This window comes from Haliotis rubra, unplaced genomic scaffold (genome assembly GCF_003918875.1).
Source record: "Haliotis rubra isolate DU_JTF1 unplaced genomic scaffold, ASM391887v1 Scf1668, whole genome shotgun sequence".
NCBI lineage: Eukaryota > Metazoa > Mollusca > Gastropoda > Lepetellida > Haliotidae > Haliotis > Haliotis rubra.
The window spans coordinates 1,152-22,602 of record NW_025765634.1 but is presented as its reverse complement, the minus strand read 5'-3'; the positions used below and the strand labels follow the sequence as shown (position 1 = coordinate 22,602).

General features: G+C 45.4%; 1 protein-coding gene and 1 long non-coding RNA gene across 9 annotated transcripts; one reads left to right on the top strand and one right to left on the bottom strand.

Moving 5' to 3' along the window:
* Positions 1-1,222: 1,222 nt before the first annotated feature.
* LOC124272134 lies at positions 1,223-19,287 on the bottom strand. Its single transcript, XR_006897253.1, has 4 exons — positions 19,217-19,287; positions 13,546-13,557; positions 2,648-2,653; positions 1,223-1,232 (listed from the first exon to the last, which is right to left on the bottom strand). It is a non-coding gene; the product is annotated as an uncharacterized LOC124272134 (long non-coding RNA).
* LOC124272131 lies at positions 9,807-19,223 on the top strand. Of its 8 annotated transcripts, none has more exons than XR_006897248.1 (5): positions 10,473-10,515; positions 10,727-10,845; positions 11,278-11,396; positions 11,607-11,725; positions 11,936-11,958. XR_006897248.1 is itself a non-coding variant. In XM_046707278.1 (5 exons), exon 5 carries the CDS (start codon positions 16,886-16,888, stop codon positions 18,590-18,592), a length of 1,707 nt encoding a protein of 568 aa, XP_046563234.1. In that variant the 5' UTR covers positions 10,473-10,515; positions 10,727-10,845; positions 11,278-11,396; positions 11,607-11,725; positions 15,774-16,885; the 3' UTR covers positions 18,593-19,223. The 8 variants fall into 8 exon arrangements, 3 of the variants coding, with proteins under 3 accessions (XP_046563235.1, XP_046563234.1, XP_046563236.1); XM_046707278.1 differs by lacking the exon at positions 11,936-11,958 and adding an exon at positions 15,774-19,223; XM_046707279.1 differs by lacking the exons at positions 10,473-10,515; positions 10,727-10,845; positions 11,278-11,396; positions 11,936-11,958 and adding exons at positions 9,807-9,858; positions 10,068-10,186; positions 15,774-19,223.
* Positions 19,288-21,451: the final 2,164 nt, after the last annotated feature.

The window sequence follows — 21,451 nt, the reverse complement described above, 5'->3', positions numbered from 1 at the left end:
TACCCACAAAGTCGTGACGTCACGCTTTATGACGTCACCCATGCGACGACACAACTACTGTAAACAAACCTTGGAGTCGTATATATGACATGGGGGCCGCTTAAAGAAAATTGGCAACAATTTAATTTTGACTCACTCCAAAGTTTGTGAACATTGATGTTGCTTCCTAAACTAATGCTTATGGCTGTGACAATGTATTAATATAGTGAAACTTTAAGTATGCACAGAATATACATTCATGTCCTCTAACACAAATATTCAGACTATGGTGTAACACTGATACAAGGGAGACTACTCGTTAAGACCCATGTCTTGCAGTGAGACTACTCAGTAACACCCTTGTAATGGAGGAACTGATTTTACTGAACAAATTGTGAAATAACTTTAACAGGTATGACATCTTTGAAAGAGATGAAGATAAGTATAATGGTAAACATTAAAAATGGACAATTAAAAAGAAAACAAATGTTTGAATTACTGCCTAGAATATGGGTAAACTCACAGGCATTACACATGCTGAATGTAACTGAACAATTACACAAAATATCACTGGCCCAAAACTAATGAGGTTTACAAATATCACACATGCCGAGTGTAACTGCACACAGCTGAAATGTAACATTACTTGCGGAAAGTAATAAAAACTGATCTGGTACATTACTTGCTGATTGTAATGCAACGAATAGTTTGTTTTGTATGTTTCGATGGCAGCAAAGACATTGTATGATACCTGCAATAACTGCAACTTGCCAAAGGGAGTGAAAATAACAAACAACCTACAAACAAACAACTTCAACTTGATAAGTGTGAAACTATGTACATTATGTTAGTCTTAGACTCTTATGCATGATGGCACCAATATACTTGTGAGGAGTGTCCTGATAACATACTGTACTACATAACTACATCATAGCATGGTCCCACAACATAATACCATAACCAATACATGTATTACAATGGCAAAAGTAGATAGCAGTGTAACCCCACACTTATTGACTTTGTTCTATCTGATTTTGTCTGTAAAAATGATGAATGCAGTCTAGACATATCCTATCTGTCAAACCCATTCACACACTGGAACTATTTAGCTAAGATAGGACCTACTAACACACTCCATACATACACACTTGTACAAGCAGAATAGGATGTTCCAAACACAATATATCACATTGCTACTACCTCATAGAACTGGTTTAAATTTCTATCATGTATAAAGGTCATCTTCAGAGTTACTAAGATCAAGTAAGTTAAGCACTGTCAGTATAAGTAGGAAAACCATCTACATTGTGATGTGACACTAACATGGGTGTTAAAAATATAACATGAGTAACATTCATACAGATAACCTGAAACATGAAAAGAATACCATTCTGACAGATTAGGAACACCTTTCCATTTGACTGAACTATAATACTGATTTTGCTTTAACTGTGAATATAACTGAACTGGTTAACAAGTGGTGCAGATTATTTCATTTAGCTAATATTTAACTGAATATTTCAGCAATGTCTCTGGCTTTAGTTGCTGCATGTACCACATCAAATCACAGGAGGTGGTCTCTCAGTGATGGACTTTAAGGCTTTAGCATTTAGGTTTGCTTTAGAAACCCAAATGGACTGGTTGGCGGGTTCTCCCACTAAATGCACTAAATACTGCTTCTGATTGTTTACAAGTCTCTGACCCAAAACCCTTTTGACTTTATGGTAGCCTTTACTGTCACTGTCCACAGTACTAAAGCCACTAATTTCTAGAGGGTCAACATGATCCGAGTCTCTGTATCTCAACGGTTTTCGCCTGACACGAATGGGACGAACAGCTTCAAGACTGTTCTCCCCATGCTGCTGAACAAGGTCCCTGATACACACTTGAGTGTCATTATCTGTGGTCTGGATCTGGTTTGAATCCATTCTTGATACAGCCTTGGTCACTACTCCATCAAGAAAGTATGGTGATGGATTAGGTTCTCGAACAGAGGCCATCTTCAGTCGGTTGATATTAACAACTAGTGATTGCTTATGCTTTGTCTGTGGATCACGAATGTTCACTAAATGTGGGCTTGATATACTATCAACCACATATGGTCCAGAAAACCGATCTTGAATTTTCCTGCCAGAACCCACAGGGTCTTTAGATAAGTACACATAGTCACCTGGTGAAAGTTTTAGTGGGTTTTCCTTATTTCTGGTGAGTTCTACCTTTTTCTCTTTTGCTGCAGTAATGTTTGTTTTCACATGATTCATCAAGAGTTTTCAGAAGTTTCTTGATGTAGACATGTGAATCTTCAGGCACAGAATCGAAGTTTGTGTTCTTGGGAAAACACAGTGGGAAGTTTGGTCTGCTTCCAAACACAATTTCATGAGGTGAGTACTTTAAAGATGAGTTTACACTGTTGTTCATTGAGAAGGTTACAGCTGGCAGGAACTCTTCCCAATTTCTTTTGTTGTTTTTGACATAAGGGGTCAATCTTTCAGCAAGAGTTCTGTGACTTCTCTCAACTGCACCAAGACAATGATGAGTAAAGCTTGGAGTAAACTGCTGAGGTACACACAGAAGTCTAACAACTTCCTTGGTTACTCTGGATATGAACTCACTACCTTGGTCAGAGACCAGAGTATCACACACACCATATCTAGTAAACAACTGGAACAGAGCACTTGCTACAGTCAGGGCAAACTTGCTGAACATGTCTATGGCTGTGAACACATAAGTATTTCCCAGAGGTGTAAGGGGAAGTGGTCCATATAAATCAACCTCCCAAACCTGGAAAGGAGCACTTGGAGTAGGAAGTGGGGCAACACGAGCATGCGTTGGCACCTTCGTTGATTTTCGAGCTTGACAAGCATGGCAGGACTTAACATAATCTGCAACAATCTGGCCAAGTCTCTTGAAATAATACTTGTCTTTCAGTCGATCCACTGTGTCAACAATACCTCCATGGCCTGCTAATGGAGAGTCATGGTGTAGTTCAACAACAGGTTTCTGAAGAATTCTTGGAATAACAAGCTGGTAGTGCTGGGGATTTCTTTTTCTCTTGCTCTTTGCTGACTGAGAGTGGAATAGAAGATTAGATATCATGCTGTAGTCTGCAACTTCTAGCAGCAACTTACGGGCTTGTTTCTGGGAGTCAGGCAATCATCCCTCTGTTAGATGTCTGATAATTGGCTTCAAATCTGGGTCATTAGCTTGTAGTTCAGCTAATGTATTTTCAGTGATTAGCCCATGATCAAACAGTTCAATACTTTTTGTAAGAAGTTCATCAACGTTCCTGACACAAGTAGATAGCTCTTCAGTCTCAGTCTGGGTAGAGAATTCAGATGACACAAAAGATGTTGATACATTGATACAAGTTTTGCTGTCCTTATCTAAAACTATATCACTATCTGGGCATCTTTGATCATCAGAGGTGGACTGGTCAGTCTCTATGGTGCTGGAAGGTTTGTTTATCAACTCATAGGAATTAAACCCACTTCTACGCTCAACCACTGCAGCACTGCTGTCTACAGATTTTGTGAAGTTTTCCATACCATTTCCATCACTCTCAACAGACTTGGGTTTAGGACACTTTACCAATCTTCTAAGCATTGATTTCTTGTATCTTGTGTGTGTTATGGGAACTTTGATATAGTCAAGGTCCTCAGTATCTGCATCATACTCGTCTTGTGAATGAACCAATGGTAGAAGTTTGCTGATGTAGGGTGCTGCTACATGATTCACTTCTGGATGCTGTAGTAAATCCCGTAAATCCTGTCCATCTGGAAATGTAATTTTTCCAGCATCATCTGGTACATATGGAAAATAAGGATCTGATTCTTCTGGGCTTGAGTGAAATGTGCCGTCAGCATCATTTGGAAAACATCTTGAAAGAGCATCAGGTACCACCATCTGCTGAGCTGGTTTATACTCAATGTCAAAGCTGAACTGCTGTAGAATGGCAAGCCATCGTTCTTATATGGCTCCCTTCATCTGTTTCTGAAACAATGGCTTCAGGGCCTGGTGATCACATTCAACCTTAAATCTTCTACCTCTTAGATATGAGGCACAATCAAGGATGCTGGTCACAAGTCCAAGAAGTTATAGTTTGGTGGGTCCATAAGCACTCTGCCATGGGCACAAAGCTTTAGAACCAAAACGCACTGTTTTAACTCTTTCTTTCTCTGAAGTGTCACTTGGAAATTCATAAGCTGGATGAATCTGAAACAACATGTATCCTATACCCTTACTAGAGGTATCCACAGCAAGTTGAAATGGCAAGTCAAACCTTGGAAAGGCAAGAGCTGGTGATTTCAAGAGTGATTGCTTAATGTTATCAAAAGGCTCTTTGGTGCAGAGCAGTCTATTCAAACTTAACATTCTTCTTCATGAGTTTGTTAAGTGGAGCAGCCAAGATACTGTATTTAGGAATGTATTTCCTGAACCAGTTGAATAGGCCAAGAGCAGGCCTCACTTCGCTAGCATTTCTGGGAACAGGATAGTTTTCTACAGCTTTCAGTCTTTCTGGGGGTGGCCGGATCCCATCCTTAGATATCTCGTGACCTAGGTATATACATTTGTGCTGAGCAAAAGTACACTTTTTTGGTCCAAGTTTAAGTCCTGCTGATCGGAAACGGTTGAAGACTTCTTTCAGATCAGATATATGACTATCAAAAGTGTCAGAGTAGATGACAGCATCATCAAGATAACACAGTACACACTTAAAGGTTAAACCTCTCAAAACTTTGTCCATAAGTAACTGGAAACTGTTTGGGGCAGTAGAAAGTCCCATTGGTAACCTTTGGAACTGATATGTACCAAAACAAGTACTGAAGGCTGTGTATTTTTCAGAGTCAGGAGAAATCTTCATCTGAAAGAATCCAGATGACATATCCAAGGTAGTTATGAAATTTGGTTTCCGTTCTGTAAATGATTCAGTCAGTTCTTGAAGATCTGGAATTGAGTACCTGAAATCTTGTGTCTGAGAATTCAAGTAGCGGAAGTCACAACAAAATCTGTACAGAGCTAAACTTGCTTCTCTTGTGCCCAGAACAAGTCCTTTCTTACATTTGTTCCTCTTAGTTACTAATACTATAGGACTGGTAAAAGGAAGATCTCCACCATGTAGGATTGACGCCCTACAAGCGTATAATAGGTATGGGGGATTTATGGCCTTGCTGCACGCCCGTGTTTTGGGGATCACACACAAGCAAAGCGTTGGTGTAGTTCGCCATCTTTTATTCTCTCCTCACGTCACAAGCTACCCACAAAGTCGTGACGTCACGCTTTATGACGTCACCCATGCGCCGAGACAACTACTGTAAACAAACCTTGGAGTCGAATATATGACACGCTGTAGCTCTGGGGGATCGCTCACCCTGCTCTAGGTGAGATACTGTGAATTGTTGCCATGGTGCCTGCATAGAGCATCAGGAGTTAAGCCTGTGAAATGTTGACAAGGCTGTACCAATCCTGTTTTTTCGACAAGACCAGAATTCGTGCCATACATATGCTTAGTGAGTACTATTCAGTTGAACAGTGTCATGAAGTTAGTGTTTGTCCTTGCTAGCCCCACTGAAATGAGTGATGTTGTTGCAGCCGGGTGATACGTGCCACCACCAGACACTGCCATCCCTCCCAGATCAGTACTGTCCCCACCTGCATCTGTCGTCGCTGTAGCTCAGGGGGATCGCTCACCGTGCTCTAGGTGAGATACTGTGAATTGTTACCATGGTGCCTGCATGGAGCATCAGGAGTTAAGCCTGTGAAATGTTGACAAGGCTGTACCAATCCTGTTTTTCCACAAGGCCAGAATTCGTGCCATAGATATGCTTAGTGAGTACTATTCAGTTGAACAGTGTCATGAAGTAAGTGTTTGTCCTTGCTAACCCCACTGAAATGAGTGATGTTGTTGCAGCCGGGTGATACGTGCCACCACCACCAGCTGTCAGACACTGCCATCCCTCCCAGATCAGTACTGACCCCACCTGCATCTGTCGTCGCTGTAGCTCTGGGGGATTGCTCACCCTGCTCTAGGTGAGATACTGTGAATTGTTGCCATGGTGCCTGCATGGAGCATCAGGAGTTAAGCCTGTGAAATGTTGACAAGGCTGTACCAATCCTGTTTTTCCACAAGGCCAGAATTCGTGCCATACATATGCTTAGTGAGTACTATTCAGTTGAACAGTGTCATGAAGTAAGTGTTTGTCCTTGCTAATCCCAGTGAAATGAGTGATGTTGTTGCAGCCGGGTGATACATGCCACCACCACCAGCTGTCACACACTGCCATCCCTCCCAGATCAGTACTGGCCCCACCTGCATCTGTCGTCGCTGTAGCTCTTGGGGATCGCTCACCCTGCTCTAGGTGAGATACTGTGAATTGTTGCCATGGTGCCTGCATGGAGCATCAGGAGTTAAGCCTGTGAAATGTTGACAAGGCTGTACCAATCCTGTTTTTGGACAAGGTCAGAATTCGTGCCATACATATGCTTAGTGAGTACTATTCAGTTGAACAATGTCGTGAAGTAAGTGTTTGTGATGTTGTTGCAGCCGGGTGATACTTGCCACCACCACCAGCTGTCAGACACTGCCATCCCTCCCAGATCAGTACTGGCCCCACCTGCATCTGTCGTCGCTGTAGCTCTGGGAGATCGCTCACCCTGCTCTAGGTGAGATACTGTGAATTGTTGCCATGGTGCCTGCATAGAGCATCAGGAGTTAAGCCTGTGAAATGTTGACAAGGCTGTACCAATCCTGTTTTTGGACAAGGCCAGAATTCGTGCCATACATATGCTTAGTGAGTACTATTCAGTTGAACAATGTCGTGAAGTAAGTGTTTGTGATGTTGTTGCAGCCGGGTGATACTTTGCCACCACCACCAGCTGTCAGACACCGCCATCCCTCCCAGATCAGTACTGGCCCCACCTGCATCTGTCGTCGCTGTAGCTCTGGGAGATCGCTCACCCTGCTCTAGGTGAGATACTGTGAATTGTTGCCATGGTGCCTGCATAGAGCATCAGGAGTTAAGCCTGTGAAATGTTGACAAGGCTGTACCAATCCTGTTTTTGGACAAGGCCAGAATTCGTGCCATACATATGCTTAGTGAGTACTATTCAGTTGAACAATGTCGTGAAGTAAGTGTTTGTGATGTTGTTGCAGCCGGGTGATACTTGCCACCACCACCAGCTGTCAGACACTGCCATCCCTCCCAGATCAGTACTGGCCCCACCTGCATCTGTCGTCGCTGTAGCTCAGGGAGATCGCTCACCCTGCTCTAGGTGAGATACTGTGAATTGTTGCCATGGTGCCTGCATGGAGCATCAGGAGTTAAGCCTGTGAAATGTTGACAAGGCTGTACCAATCCTGTTTTTCCACAAGGCCAGAATTCGTGCCATACATATGCTTAGTGAGTACTATTCAGTTGAACAGTGTCATGAAATAAGTGTTTGTCCTTGCTAACCCCACTGAAATGAGTGATGTTGTTGCAGCTGGGTTATACTTGCCACCACCACCACCAGCTGTCAGACACTGCCATCCCTCCCAGATCAGTACTGGCCCCACCTGCATCTGTCGTCGCTGTAGCTCTGGGGGATCGCTCACCCTGCTCTAGGTGAGATACTGTGAATTGTTGCCATGGTGCCTGCATGGAGCATCAGCAGTTAAGCCTGTGAAATGTTGACAAGGCTGTACCAATCCTGTTTTTCCACAAGGCCAGAATTCGTGCCATACATATGCTTAGTGAGTATTATTCAGTTGAACAGTGTTATGAAGTAAGTGTTTGTCCTTGCTAGCCCCACTGAAATGAGTGATGTTGTTGCAGCCAGGTGATACGTGCCACCACCACCAGCTGTCAGACACTGCCATCCCTCCCAGATCAGTACTGGCCCCACCTGCATCTGTCGTCGCTGTAGCTCAGGGAGATCGCTCACCCTGCTCTAGGTGAGATACTGTGAATTGTTGCCATGGTGCCTGCATGGAGCATCAGGAATTAAGCCTGTGAAATGTTGACAAGGCTGTACCAATCCTGTTTTTCGACAAGGCCAGAGTTTGTGCCATACATATGCTTAGTGAGTACTATTCAGTTGAACAATGTCGTGAAGTAAGTGTTTGTCCTTGCTAGCCCCACTGAAATGAGTGATGTTGTTGCAGCCGGGTGATACGTGCCACCACCACCAGCTGTCAGACACTGCCATCCCTCCCAGATCAGTACTGGCCCCACCTGCATCTGTCGTCGCTGTAGCTCAGGGAGATCGCTCACCGTGCTCTAGGTGAGATACTGTGAATTGTTGCCATGGTGCCTGCATGGAGCATCAGCAGTTAAGCCTGTGAAATGTTGACAAGGCTGTACCAATCCTGTTTTTCCACAAGGCCAGAATTCGTGCCATACATATGCTTAGTGAGTACTTTTCAGTTGAACAGTGTCGTGAAGTAAGTGTTTGTCCTTGCTAGCCCCACTGAAATGAGTGATGTTGTTGCAGCCCGGGTGATACAGCCACCACCAACAGCTGTCGCGACACTGCCATCCCTCCCAGATCAGTACTGGCCCCACCTGCATCGGGTCCGCCAGCTCAGGGAGATCGCTCACCCTGCTCTAGGTGAGATACTGCGAATTGTTGCCATGGTGCCTGCATGGAGCATCAGGAATTAAGCCTGTGAAATGTTGACAAGGCTGTACCAATCCTGTTTTGGACAAGGTCAGAATTAGTGCCATACATATGCTTAGTGAGTACTATTCAGTTGAACAGTGTCGGAAGTAAGTGTTTGTCCTTGCTAGCCCCACTGAAATGAGTGATGTTGTTGCAGCCGGGTGTGATCTGGCGCCACCACCAACAGCTGTCGCGACACTGCCATCCCTCCCAGATCAGTACTGGCCCCACCTGCATCGGTCGTCGCTGTAGCTCAGGGAGATCGCTCACCCTGCTCTAGGTGAGATACTGCGAATTGTTGCCATGGTGCCTGCATGGAGCATCAGGAATTAAGCCTGTGAAATGTTGACAAGGCTGTACCAATCCTGTTTTTGGACAAGGCCAGAATTCGTGCCATACATATGCTTAGTGAGTACTATTCAGTTGAACAATGTCGTGAAGTAAGTGTTTGTCCTTGCTAGCCCCACTGAAATGAGTGATGTTGTTGCAGCCGGGTGATACGTGCCACCACCACCAGCTGTCAGACACTGCCATCCCTCCCAGATCAGTACTGGCCCCACCTGCATCTGTCGTCGCTGTAGCTCAGGGAGATCGCTCACCGTGCTCTAGGTGAGATACTGTGAATTGTTGCCATGGTGCCTGCATGGAGCATCAGCAGTTAAGCCTGTGAAATGTTGACAAGGCTGTACCAATCCTGTTTTTGGACAAGGTCATAATTTGTGCCATAGATATGCTTAGTGAGTACTATTCAGTTGAACAATGTCGTGAAGTAAGTGTTTGTGATGTTGTTGCAGCCGGGTGATACGTGCCACCACCACCAGCTGTCAGACACTGCCATCCCTCCCAGATCAGTACTGGCCCCACCTGCGTCTGTCGTCGCTGTAGCTCAGGGAGATCGCTCACCGTGCTCTAGGTGAGATACTGTGAATTGTTGCCATGGTGCCTGCATGGAGCATCAGCAGTTAAGCCTGTGAAATGTTGACAAGGCTGTACCAATCCTGTTTTTGGACAAGGTCATAATTTGTGCCATAGATATGCTTAGTGAGTACTATTCAGTTGAACAGTGTCGTGAAGTAAGTGTTTGTCCTTGCTAGCCCCACTGAAATGAGTGATGTTGTTGCAGCCGGGTGATACGCGCCACCACCAACAGCTGTCGCACACTGCCATCCCTCCCAGATCAGTACTGGCCCCACCTGCATCGGTCGTCGCTGTAGCTCAGGGAGATCGCTCACCCTGCTCTAGGTGAGATACTGCGAATTGTTGCCATGGTGCCTGCATGGAGCATCAGGAATTAAGCCTGTGAAATGTTGACAAGGCTGTACCAATCCTGTTTTTGGACAAGGCCAGAATTCGTGCCATACATATGCTTAGTGAGTACTATTCAGTTGAACAATATGTGAAGTAAGTGTTTGTCCTTGCTAGCCCCACTGAAATGAGTGATGTTGTTGCAGCCGGGTGATACGTGCCACCACCACCAGCTGTCAGACACTGCCATCCCTCCCAGATCAGTACTGGCCCCACCTGCATCTGTCGTCGCTGTAGCTCAGGGAGATCGCTCACCCTGCTCTGGGTGAGATACTGTGAATTGTTGCCATGGTGCCTGCATGGAGCATCAGGAGTTAAGCCTGTGAAATGTTGACAAGGCTGTACCAATCCTGTTTTTGGACAAGGTCAGAATTTGTGCCATAGATATGCTTAGTGAGTACTATTCAGTTGAACAGTGTCTTGAAGTAAGTGTTTGTCCTTGCTAGCCCCACTGAAATGAGTGATGTTGTTGCAGCCGGGTGATACGTGCCACCACCACCAGCTGTCAGACACTGCCATCCCTCCCAGATCAGTACTGGCCCCACCTGGTCCTGTCGTCGCTGTAGCTCAGGGAGATCGCTCACCCTGCTCTAGGTGAGATACTGTGAATTGTTGCCATGGTGCCTGCATGGAGCATCAGGAATTAAGCCTGTGAAATGTTGACAAGGCTGTACCAATCCTGTTTTTGGACAAGGCCAGAATTGCGTGCCATACATATGCTTAGTGAGTACTATTCAGTTGAACAATGTCGCGGAAGTAAGTGTTTGTCCTTATAGCCCCACTGAAATGAGTGATGTTGTTGCAGCCGGGTGATACGTGCCACCACCACCAGCTGTCAGACACTGCCATCCCTCCCAGATCAGTACTGGCCCCACCTGCATCTGTCGTCGCTGTAGCTCAGGGAGATCGCTCACCCTGCTCTAGGTGAGATACTGTGAATTGTTGCCATGGTGCCTGCATGGAGCATCAGGAGTTAAGCCTGTGAAATGTTGACAAGGCTGTACCAATCCTGTTTTTGGACAAGGCCAGAATTCGTGCCATACATATGCTTAGTGAGTACTATTCAGTTGAACAATGTCGTGAAGTAAGTATTTGTCCTTGCTAGCCCCACTGAAATGAGTGATGTTGTTGCAGCCGGGTGATACGTGCCACCACCACCAGCTGTCAGACACTGCCATCCTGTGAATTGTTGCCATGGTGCCTGCATGGAGCATCAGGAATTAAGCCTGTGAAATGTTGACAAGGCTGTACCAATCCTGTTTTTCCACAAGGCCAGAATTCGTGCCATACATATGCTTAGTGAGTACTATTCAGTTGAACAATGTCGTGAAGTAAGTGTTTGTGATGTTGTTGCAGCCGGGTGATACGTGCCACCACCACCAGCTGTCAGACACTGCCATCCCTCCCAGATCAGTACTGGCCCCACCTGCGTCTGTCGTCGCTGTAGCTCAGGGAGATCGCTCACCCTGCTCTAGGTGAGATACTGTGAATTGTTTCCATGGTGCCTGCATGGAGCATCAGGAATTAAGCCTGTGAAATGTTGACAAGGCTGTACCAATCCTGTTTTTCCACAAGGCCAGAATTCGTGCCATAGATATGCTTAGTGAGTACTATTCAGTTGAACAGTGTCGTGAAGTAAGTGTTTGTCCTTGCTAGCCCCACTGAAATGAGTGATGTTGTTGCAGCCGGGTGATACGCGCCACCACCAACAGCTGTCACACACTGCCATCCCTCCCAGATCAGTACTGGCCCCACCTGCATCTGTCGTCGCTGTAGCTCAGGGAGATCGCTCACCCTGCTCTAGGTGAGATACTGTGAATTGTTGCCATGGTGCCTGCATGGAGCATCAGGAATTAAGCCTGTGAAATGTTGACAAGGCTGTACCAATCCTGTTTTTCCACAAGGCCAGAATTCGTGTCATACATATGCTTAGTGAGTACTATTCAGTTGAACAGTGTCATGAAGTTAGTGTTTGTCCTTGCTAGCCCCACTGAAATGAGTGATGTTGTTGCAGCCGGGTGATACGTGCCACCACCAGACACTGCCATCCCTCCCAGATCAGTACTGGCCCCACCTGCATCTGTCGTCGCTGTAGCTCTGGGAGATCGCTCACCCTGCTCTAGGTGAGATACTGTGAATTGTTGCCATGGTGCCTGCATGGAGCATCAGGAGTTAAGCCTGTGAAATGTTGACAAGGCTGTACCAATCCTGTTTTTCGACAAGGTCAGAATTCGTGCCATACATATGCTTAGTGAGTACTGTTCAGTTGAACAATGTCGTGAAGTAAGTGTTTGTCCTTGCTAGCCCCACTGAAATGAGTGATCTTGTTGCAGCCGGGTGATACGTGCCACCACCACCAGCTGTCAGACACTGCCATCCCTCCCAGATCAGTACTGGCCCCACCTGCATCTGTCGTCGCTGTAGCTCTGGGAGATCGCTCACCCTGCTCTAGGTGAGATACTGTGAATTGTTGCCATGGTGCCTGCATAGAGCATCAGGAGTTAAGCCTGTGAAATGTTGACAAGGCTGTAGCAATCCTGTTTTTGGACAAGGCCAGAATTCGTGCCATACATATGCTTAGTGAGTACTATTCAGTTGAACAATGTCGTGAAGTAAGTGTTTGTGATGTTGTTGCAGCCGGGTGATACTTGCCACCACCACCAGCTGTCAGACACTGCCATCCCTCCCAGATCAGTACTGGCCCCACCTGCATCTGTCGTCGCTGTAGCTCAGGGATATCGCTCACCCTGCTCTAGGTGAGATACTGCGAATTGTTGCCATGGTGCCTGCATGGAGCATCAGGAGTTAAGCCTGTGAAATGTTGACAAGGCTGTACCAATCCTGTTTTTCCACAAGGCAAGAATTCGTGCCATAGATATGCTTAGTGAGTACTATTCAGTTGAACAGTGTCATGAAGTAAGTGTTTGTCCTTGCTAACCCCACTGAAATGAGTGATGTTGTTGCAGCCAGGTGATACGCGCCACCACCACCAGCTGTCAGACACTGCCATCCCTCCCAGATCAGTACTGGCCCCACCTGCATCTGTCGCCGCTGTAGCTCTGGGGGATCGCTCACCCTGCTCTAGGTGAGATACTGTGAATTGTTGCCATGGTGCCTGCATAGAGCATCAGGAGTTAAGCCTGTGAAATGTTGACAAGGCTGTACCAATCCTGTTTTTCCACAAGGCCAGAATTCGTGCCATACATATGCTTAGTGAGTACTATTCAGTTGAACAATGTCGTGAAGTAAGTGTTTGTGATGTTGTTGCAGCCGGGTGATACTTGCCACCACCACCAGCTGTCAGACACTGCCATCCCTCCCAGATCAGTACTGGCCCCACCTGCATCTGTCGTCGCTGTAGCTCTGGGAGATCGCTCACCCTGCTCTAGGTGAGATACTGTGAATTGTTGCCATGGTGCCTGCATGGAGCATCAGGAGTTAAGCCTGTGAAATGTTGACAAGGCTGTACCAATCCTGTTTTTCCACAAGGCAAGAATTCGTGCCATAGATATGCTTAGTGAGTACTATTCAGTTGAACAGTGTCATGAAGTAAGTGTTTGTCCTTGCTAACCCCACTGAAATGAGTGATGTTGTTGCAGCCAGGTGATACGCGCCACCACCAACAGCTGTCAGACACTGCCATCCCTCCCAGATCAGTACTGGCCCCACCTGCATCTGTCGTCGCTGTAGCTCTGGGAGATCGGTCACCCTGCTCTAGGTGAGATACTGTGAATTGTTGCCATGGTGCCTGCATGGAGCATCAGGAGTTAAGCCTGTGAAATGTTGACAAGGCTGTACCAATCCTGTTTTTCCACAAGGCCAGAATTCGTGCCATACATATGCTTAGTCAGTACTATTCAGTTGAACAGTGTCATGAAGTAAGTGTTTGTCCTTGCTAACCCCACTGAAATGAGTGATGTTGTTGCAGCCAGGTGATACGTGCCACCACCACCAGCTGTCAGACACTGCCATCCCTCCCAGATCAGTACTGGCCCCACCTGCATCTGTCGTCGCTGTAGCTCTGGGAGATCGCTCACCCTGCTCTAGGTGAGATACTGTGAATTGTTGCCATGGTGCCTGCATAGAGCATCAGGAGTTAAGCCTGTGAAATGTTGACAAGGCTGTACCAATCCTGTTTTTGGACAAGGCCAGAATTCGTGCCATACATATGCTTAGTGAGTACTATTCAGTTGAACAATGTCGTGAAGTAAGTGTTTGTGATGTTGTTGCAGCCGGGTGATACTTGCCACCACCACCAGCTGTCAGACACTGCCATCCCTCCCAGATCAGTACTGGCCCCACCTGCATCTGTCGTCGCTGTAGCTCTGGGAGATCGCTCACCCTGCTCTAGGTGAGATACTGTGAATTGTTGCCATGGTGCCTGCATGGAGCATCAGGAGTTAAGCCTGTGAAATGTTGACAAGGCTGTACCAATCCTGTTTTTCCACAAGGCCAGAATTCGTGCCATAGATATGCTTAGTCAGTACTATTCAGTTGAACAGTGTCATGAAGTAAGTGTTTGTCCTTGCTAACCCCACTGAAATGAGTGATGTTGTTGCAGCCAGGTGATACGCGCCACCACCACCAGCTGTCAGACACTGCCATCCCTCCCAGATCAGTACTGGCCCCACCTGCATCTGTCGTCGCTGTAGCTCTGGGAGATCGCTCACCCTGCTCTAGGTGAGATACTGTGAATTGTTGCCATGGTGCCTGCATGGAGCATCAGGAGTTAAGCCTGTGAAATGTTGACAAGGCTGTACCAATCCTGTTTTTCCACAAGGCAAGAATTCGTGCCATAGATATGCTTAGTCAGTACTATTCAGTTGAACAGTGTCATGAAGTAAGTGTTTGTCCTTGCTAACCCCACTGAAATGAGTGATGTTGTTGCAGCCAGGTGATACGCGCCACCACCACCAGCTGTCAGACACTGCCATCCCTCCCAGATCAGTACTGGCCCCACCTGCATCTGTCGTCGCTGTAGCTCTGGGGGATCGCTCACCCTGCTCTAGGTGAGATACTGTGAATTGTTGCCATGGTGCCTGCATGGAGCATCAGGAGTTAAGCATGACTGTCTCCGTGGTGTAGTGGTTAGAGCGTCCACCGGGAGAGCAGAAGGATGCGGGTTTGATCCCCGACTATGTCATACCAAAACATGTTAAGATATGGTACTTGTTGGTCCCTGCCTGGCGCTCGACGTTGATGGGTACATCAATTACTGGTCGGCTCGGAGTATAATGTGTGTGAGTGGGGAATTCATGCTTCATTGCAACATGGTATCTCAGTGGGCTAGCACTATAAAACCAGCTTCAGTCTGGGCTAGTACAAGCAGCCACACATACACATACACACGAGTGAAATATTCTCAAGCACAACGTTAAACCCAATTTCACCTCACCATAAGTCTTGTATGACCTCACATGTGTGAATGCTTGTGAGGCATTCGGCCCTGGCTTCTTCGTGCTTGTTAATGACATGTATCAGCAATGCATGACTCAGTAGCCCTATTTGATTAATTTCATTCACTAATTCCATGTAACTATCAATAATGCTTGTTCTCACTTATTCCACCTCTTCAGCAAATTCTGTAGTATTAAAGTTCAGTAGCAGCCTTAGCCACCTTGTTGTACACCCTATGCATACTGCTCCTGCATGTTTCATTCTGGTTCATGCTGGCCATCAGTAACCACAGTCCTTTAGGTGTACACCCAAACCAAGTCCTGCATTAGGTGCTTAAGTATTTGGTCCAAGTTTAGCTGTCAACAGTTGCATCAAAGTCACAGACTCACAATCATGCTCCCCATTTCCTCTGCTTGGCTACCCTCCAAGTCATCGTTGCTTTTCTCTTGTTTCAGGTGCAGTTTACGCCTCAAGTGGGATGTATTAGGCTTCATCAAGCACGGGTGCCATCGCCTACCGCCGTCACAGTACCTAGAATCATGAATCCTACCCCCAGTCACGTCTTCCTGCAAACTGGGAAAGAAAATGCTGACAACTTTATGGAAGTTTTCCATCACTTCCCATCAGTGCCTTCCTTTCTAAAACGGGATGAATACGTGTCGGTGAGGAGCAGCAAGGTCAGCCGTGAGGAGCAATCTGAACTGTTGACCTTTGTCCCAGACATCGATGGCTGTGTCGTCGAATGGAATGATGTAACATACATCAAACATCCAATAAGAAAGGTTTCTCTTTGTGCCGACGACAGTAGGAGTTTAAGACCAATCCACTCTTTCCTAAGGAAACACCTCAGATTATCAGGACAATTGGCCAGCAACCTACGGAAGTGCTGTGGATTTCAACTGATGTACGAAGCTGGGTGGGAATATTGGATCGGGTTGGTGCCGCCGGACGGTGGCCACATGCCGTTCGATTCAACAACTTTGAGGAAACTCACGTACAATTGGGTGCTGCAACTCAGGACCCAGCTGTCCCAAAATCTCAGACATCTACTTGAAGATGGATTGGCCATAAACACTATAAGCAAAAACAATCTATCGGCGATGAAAACCGTCACTGTCCTTCCAGACGACCAAACAGCCATCCTCAATGCTCTGCATGAGTCCATCAATGCAGTGGATAGTCCCCCGGGTTTGAAAAAGATAGTCTTCAGCTTCCGTTTTGGGGAAAAAGCTCAGAAAGGAATCGACATTCCCACTTTATCCAGCCGGGCCCTGGATGCCATCACTGCCCATGTCGGGGTTAATATACGCCCCCCTCCATGCACAGACGTCATGTGGTCGCGGTGTGGCATTTGCAGCCTAGTTGGACAAAGGGGTACACTGAGCAGCTGTATGTCGTTTTTTGAAAGTGGAAACTTTCAATCAAATCTCGATGGTAGGTCCATGGATGTGACAACAGAACTGTTGAACATCAGCAAAACACCAAATGACGTCCGGTTTGTTCAGCTATATGCGGACATTCCACATCAGCGACCGAAAACCAGGTATCACCCCGTGTGTCTGGATGCATGGCTGCCAACAAAGCAGTGAACCATGTCACTAAAGCATCTTTCCAACGAGATTCTTTGGAATACCTCAGTGTGGTTGCAAACAACTTCTCCATCATGAGAAACTTCCAGTGTCGTCTTGAGTTTGTGACCCGTACTCCAACCAGCATCACTGTACTGAAGCCACTCGATCTTATGGATAAAGAACACCTTCAGGATCTCATCAGCAGCCATGCTTTAATCACACCCTTTCATCGCGGAAGTTTGTTTTCGGACACTGTTGCATCGGTTGTGGCTAAAATTGGACTGTACCTCGTCCACAAGCTTAATGCAACTTTGGATGTATATAAAGGTACCGGGAACTGTGCTGCGGTGTGGTGTGCCTACCAGCTAGAGCTGGCCCTGGAGAAGATGTTGTGGGGCAACCCAATTGCCTGGCAATCTCATCAGTGTGCCGTGAACCTTGGAGTTGGCCTTGGTAATCCGTCTCAATGTAAGACAGACTCTCTAGGATTTCTAGCTCTGGAACCCTGGGAAAAGTCCACCCAGTGTACTGACGTGCCACCACCACTAACAGTGTGGTCTTCCAGTGACCTCACACAAAAACAAATGAGAAGAGTTTTTGGATTCCATGACCTGGTGGATGAGCCTTCTCACATTGTTGGTCGACGGGCCTTGATGATACTGATTCAAGACTTCTACCAGATGGGTGTGAGGTTTGGCATGTCAGAAAGTGACTTCCTGCTCTTTCTGAAGGGACAGGGCCGAACACCCCCTACATCAGGAACCACCACAATAAACCAGTTGACGCACCAGCTGTCCCAAGCGGAGGGCGTAAAATTTCCAATGGTTTGGGGTGCCATCATTTACATGCTAAGGAGCAAGGATTTAGGTCAAATCATTAAAGCTGGCATTAAAGAGCTTGACCTACTCTATTTCCCAGCTTTTCGTCTCTATGACCATCAGAGACATCCAAATTTTATGTGGCACACAAGCTTTCAGTACCTGGCCATATCTGAAAGCTGTACAGAAGGACAGCATAGGGCAAGTGTTCTTACACAAGTTGTTCTTACTGAAATGGAAGCCCGGAAACTTGCGCACATCTCTAATCTTCGACGAGAATTTACTCGACCCTTTCCATGGATCCTGCCATGTGCCAACAAACTGAAAGCAAAGGCCTTGCCTGAAAGGAAACTCGTCACTGTATTGACATTTGTGAGCTGCGTAGCTCTGTTTCAGAATGAACGATTTGTGTCGTACTATGCGCTCAGAAAGCTGCACGACGAATTGCCCATTCGTCAGCATGAACTAATAAGACTGGAAATACTGGGCAAACTTCCCGTATCCAGATTTAATATGTTTCAACTGCATCGTGTACACCAGACCATCCCATTCATACTCCCACGTGTCCAAACATCTCAACCACCTGCACAGAAGCCAGATCAACAGCCCACCCCAGTGGTTCACACCGATGAATTACCAGAGGAAGGTGTTCCCGTAGGCGAAACGGTCGTGCCAATCCGCTCCCGGCATCTTCCCTGGGACTCCAAACTGGAATGGCATTCTGATGAAGTGAAACTTCTGGAGGACTTGGAGGCACAGAATGACCTTGCTCCAAACAAGCAGTCTTACCTGCAGTACCAACGTAGATGTAGGTTGCAGCAAGTACCAGACCGCAGTTTTCCTGCATTTCGAGCCAAAGTGTATCGCTTTATGTGCAGAAAGTAACACACCCATCATTTTGTACTACTTCAGGCCAAAACAACAAACCTACTGTGTATATCAATTGTTATCAATTTCTCATTGTTAATTTTTTTTTGCACGGTTCTAAAGTTGATTCTGCAAAATATTCCATAGCATGATTTTGGAGTTATCCTATATAGTAAAATATTCTAAGACGTTCGTTCGATTCAGTCTGAATATCCCAAAGTTTTCTGAAATGTGTTGAGTCTTCTGGTGTTTAGCATATCTTAGTGTTTGTTCATGATGATTTTAGTGCTGAAGAATATTAAAAGTTTCACCTTCTTTAAACTTTTAAATACCACTTTTCCTAATTTCTGAGTACATCTCCTTTCCTGAAAACAATGATTAACTTAATTCCTGTTGTTTCAGAAACTTCTATAATTATTAGAATACATTGAGTCAATGAAGTTCATGTACTCACCCTCACTTCGTATTATTGAAAAACTTATTCTCAGTAAATGAGGGTGTATGCAGTCCAATGTAAGTCTCCCTCTCTTCTTCCAAAGATATTTAAGAATTATAGCTTGCTGTGTAAATACATCATCTGTTGTGCAATATGTAGGCCTGAATCCAGCTTTATTCTCGGAGCCAATTTTGTTATGAACCCACCACTGAACATGTTTTGTATCACTTGTCAGAACTTTGTACTTGAATCAGTAAGACATTCTCTCATTGTTTTTGCTACACTGGTGATCAGTGAGCCTACACTTTCCAAGTGCCGATTGGAATGACATGTTTGTACATATGTTTTGTTGAATAGCATTGAGAGGAATGGGTTGAATCCAGCTTTATTCTCGGAGCCAATGTGTTATGAACCCACCACTGAACATGTTTTGTATCACTTGTCAGAACTTGGTACTTGAATCAGTAAGACATTCTCTCATTGTTTTTGCTACACTGGTGATCAGTGAGCCTACACTTTCCAAGTGCCGATGGGAATCACATGTTTGTACATATGTTTTGTTGAATAGCATTGAGAGGAATGGGTTGAATCCAGCTTTATTCTCGGAGCCAATGTGTTATGAACCCACCACTGAACATGTTTTGTATCACTTGTCAGAGCTTTGTACTTGAATCAGTAAGACATTCTCTCATTGTTTTTGCTACACTGGTCATTGGTCAGCCTACACTTTCCAAGTGCTGATGGGAATCACATGTTTGTACATATGTTTTGTTGAATAGCATTGAGAGGAATGGGTTGAATCCAGCTTTATTCTCGGAGCCAATGTGTTATGAACCCACCACTGAACATGTTTTGTATCACTTGTCAGAACTTGGTACTTGAATCAGTAAGACATTCTCTCATTGTTTTTGCTACACTGGTGATCTGTGAGCCTACACTTTCCAAGTGCTTATGGGAATCACATGTTTGTACATATGTTTTGTTGAATAGCATTGAGAGGAATGGGTTGAATCCAGCTTTATTCTCGGAGCCAATTTTGTTATGAACCCACCACTGAACATGTTTTGTATCACTTGTCAGAACTTGGTACTTGAATCAGTAAGACATTCTCTCATTGTTTTTGCTACACTGGTGATCGGTCAGCCTACACTTTCCAAGTGCTTATGGGAATCACATGTTTGTACATATGTTTTGTTGAATAGCATTGAGAGGAATGGGTTGAATCCAGCTTTATTCTTGGAGCCAATGTGTTATCAACCCACCACTGAGCATGTTTTGTATCACTTGTCAGAACTTGGTACTTGAATCAGTAACACATTCTCTCATTGTTTTTGCTACACTGGTGATCGTTGAGCCTACACTTTCCAAGTGCTTATGGGAATCACATGTTTGTACATATGTTTTGTTGAATAGCATTGAGAGGAATGGGTTGAATCCAGCTTTATTCTCGGAGCCAATGTGTTATGAACCCACCACTGAACATGTTTTGTATCACTTGTCAGAACTTGGTACTTGAATCAGTAAGACATTCTCTCATTGTTTTTGCTACACTGGTGATCTGTGAGCCTACACTTTCCAAGTGCTTATGGGAATCACATGTTTGTACATATGTTTTGTTGAATAGCATTGAGAGGAATGGGTTGAATCCAGCTTTATTCTCGGAGCCAATTTTGTTATGAACCCACCACTGAACATGTTTTGTATCACTTGTCAGAACTTGGTACTTGAATCAGTAAGACATTCTCTCATTGTTTTTGCTACACTGGTGATCGGTCAGCCTACACTTTCCAAGTGCTTATGGGAATCACATGTTTGTACATATGTTTTGTTGAATAGCATTGAGAGGAATGGGTTGAATCCAGCTTTATTCTTGGAGCCAATGTGTTATCAACCCACCACTGAGCATGTTTTGTATCACTTGTCAGAACTTGGTACTTGAATCAGTAACACATTCTCTCATTGTTTTTGCTACACTGGTGATCGTTGAGCCTACACTTTCCAAGTGCTTATGGGAATCACATGTTTGTACATATGTTTTGTTGAATAGCATTGAGAGGAATGGGTTGAATCCAGCTTTATTCTCGGAGCCAATGTGTTATGAACCCACCACTGAACATGTTTTGTATCACTTGTCAGAACTTGGTACTTGAATCAGTAAGACATTCTCTCATTGTTTTGCTACACTGGTGATCTGTGAGCCTACACTTTCCAAGTGCTTATGGGAATCACATGTTTGTACATATGTTTTGTTGAATAGCATTGAGAGGAATGGGTTGAATCCAGCTTTATTCTCGAGCCAATTTTGTTATGAACCCACCACTGAACATGTTTTGTATCACTTGTCAGAACTTGGTACTTGAATCAGTAAGACATTCTCTCATTGTTTTTGCTACACTGGTGATCGGTCAGCCTACACTTTCCAAGTGCTTATGGGAATCACA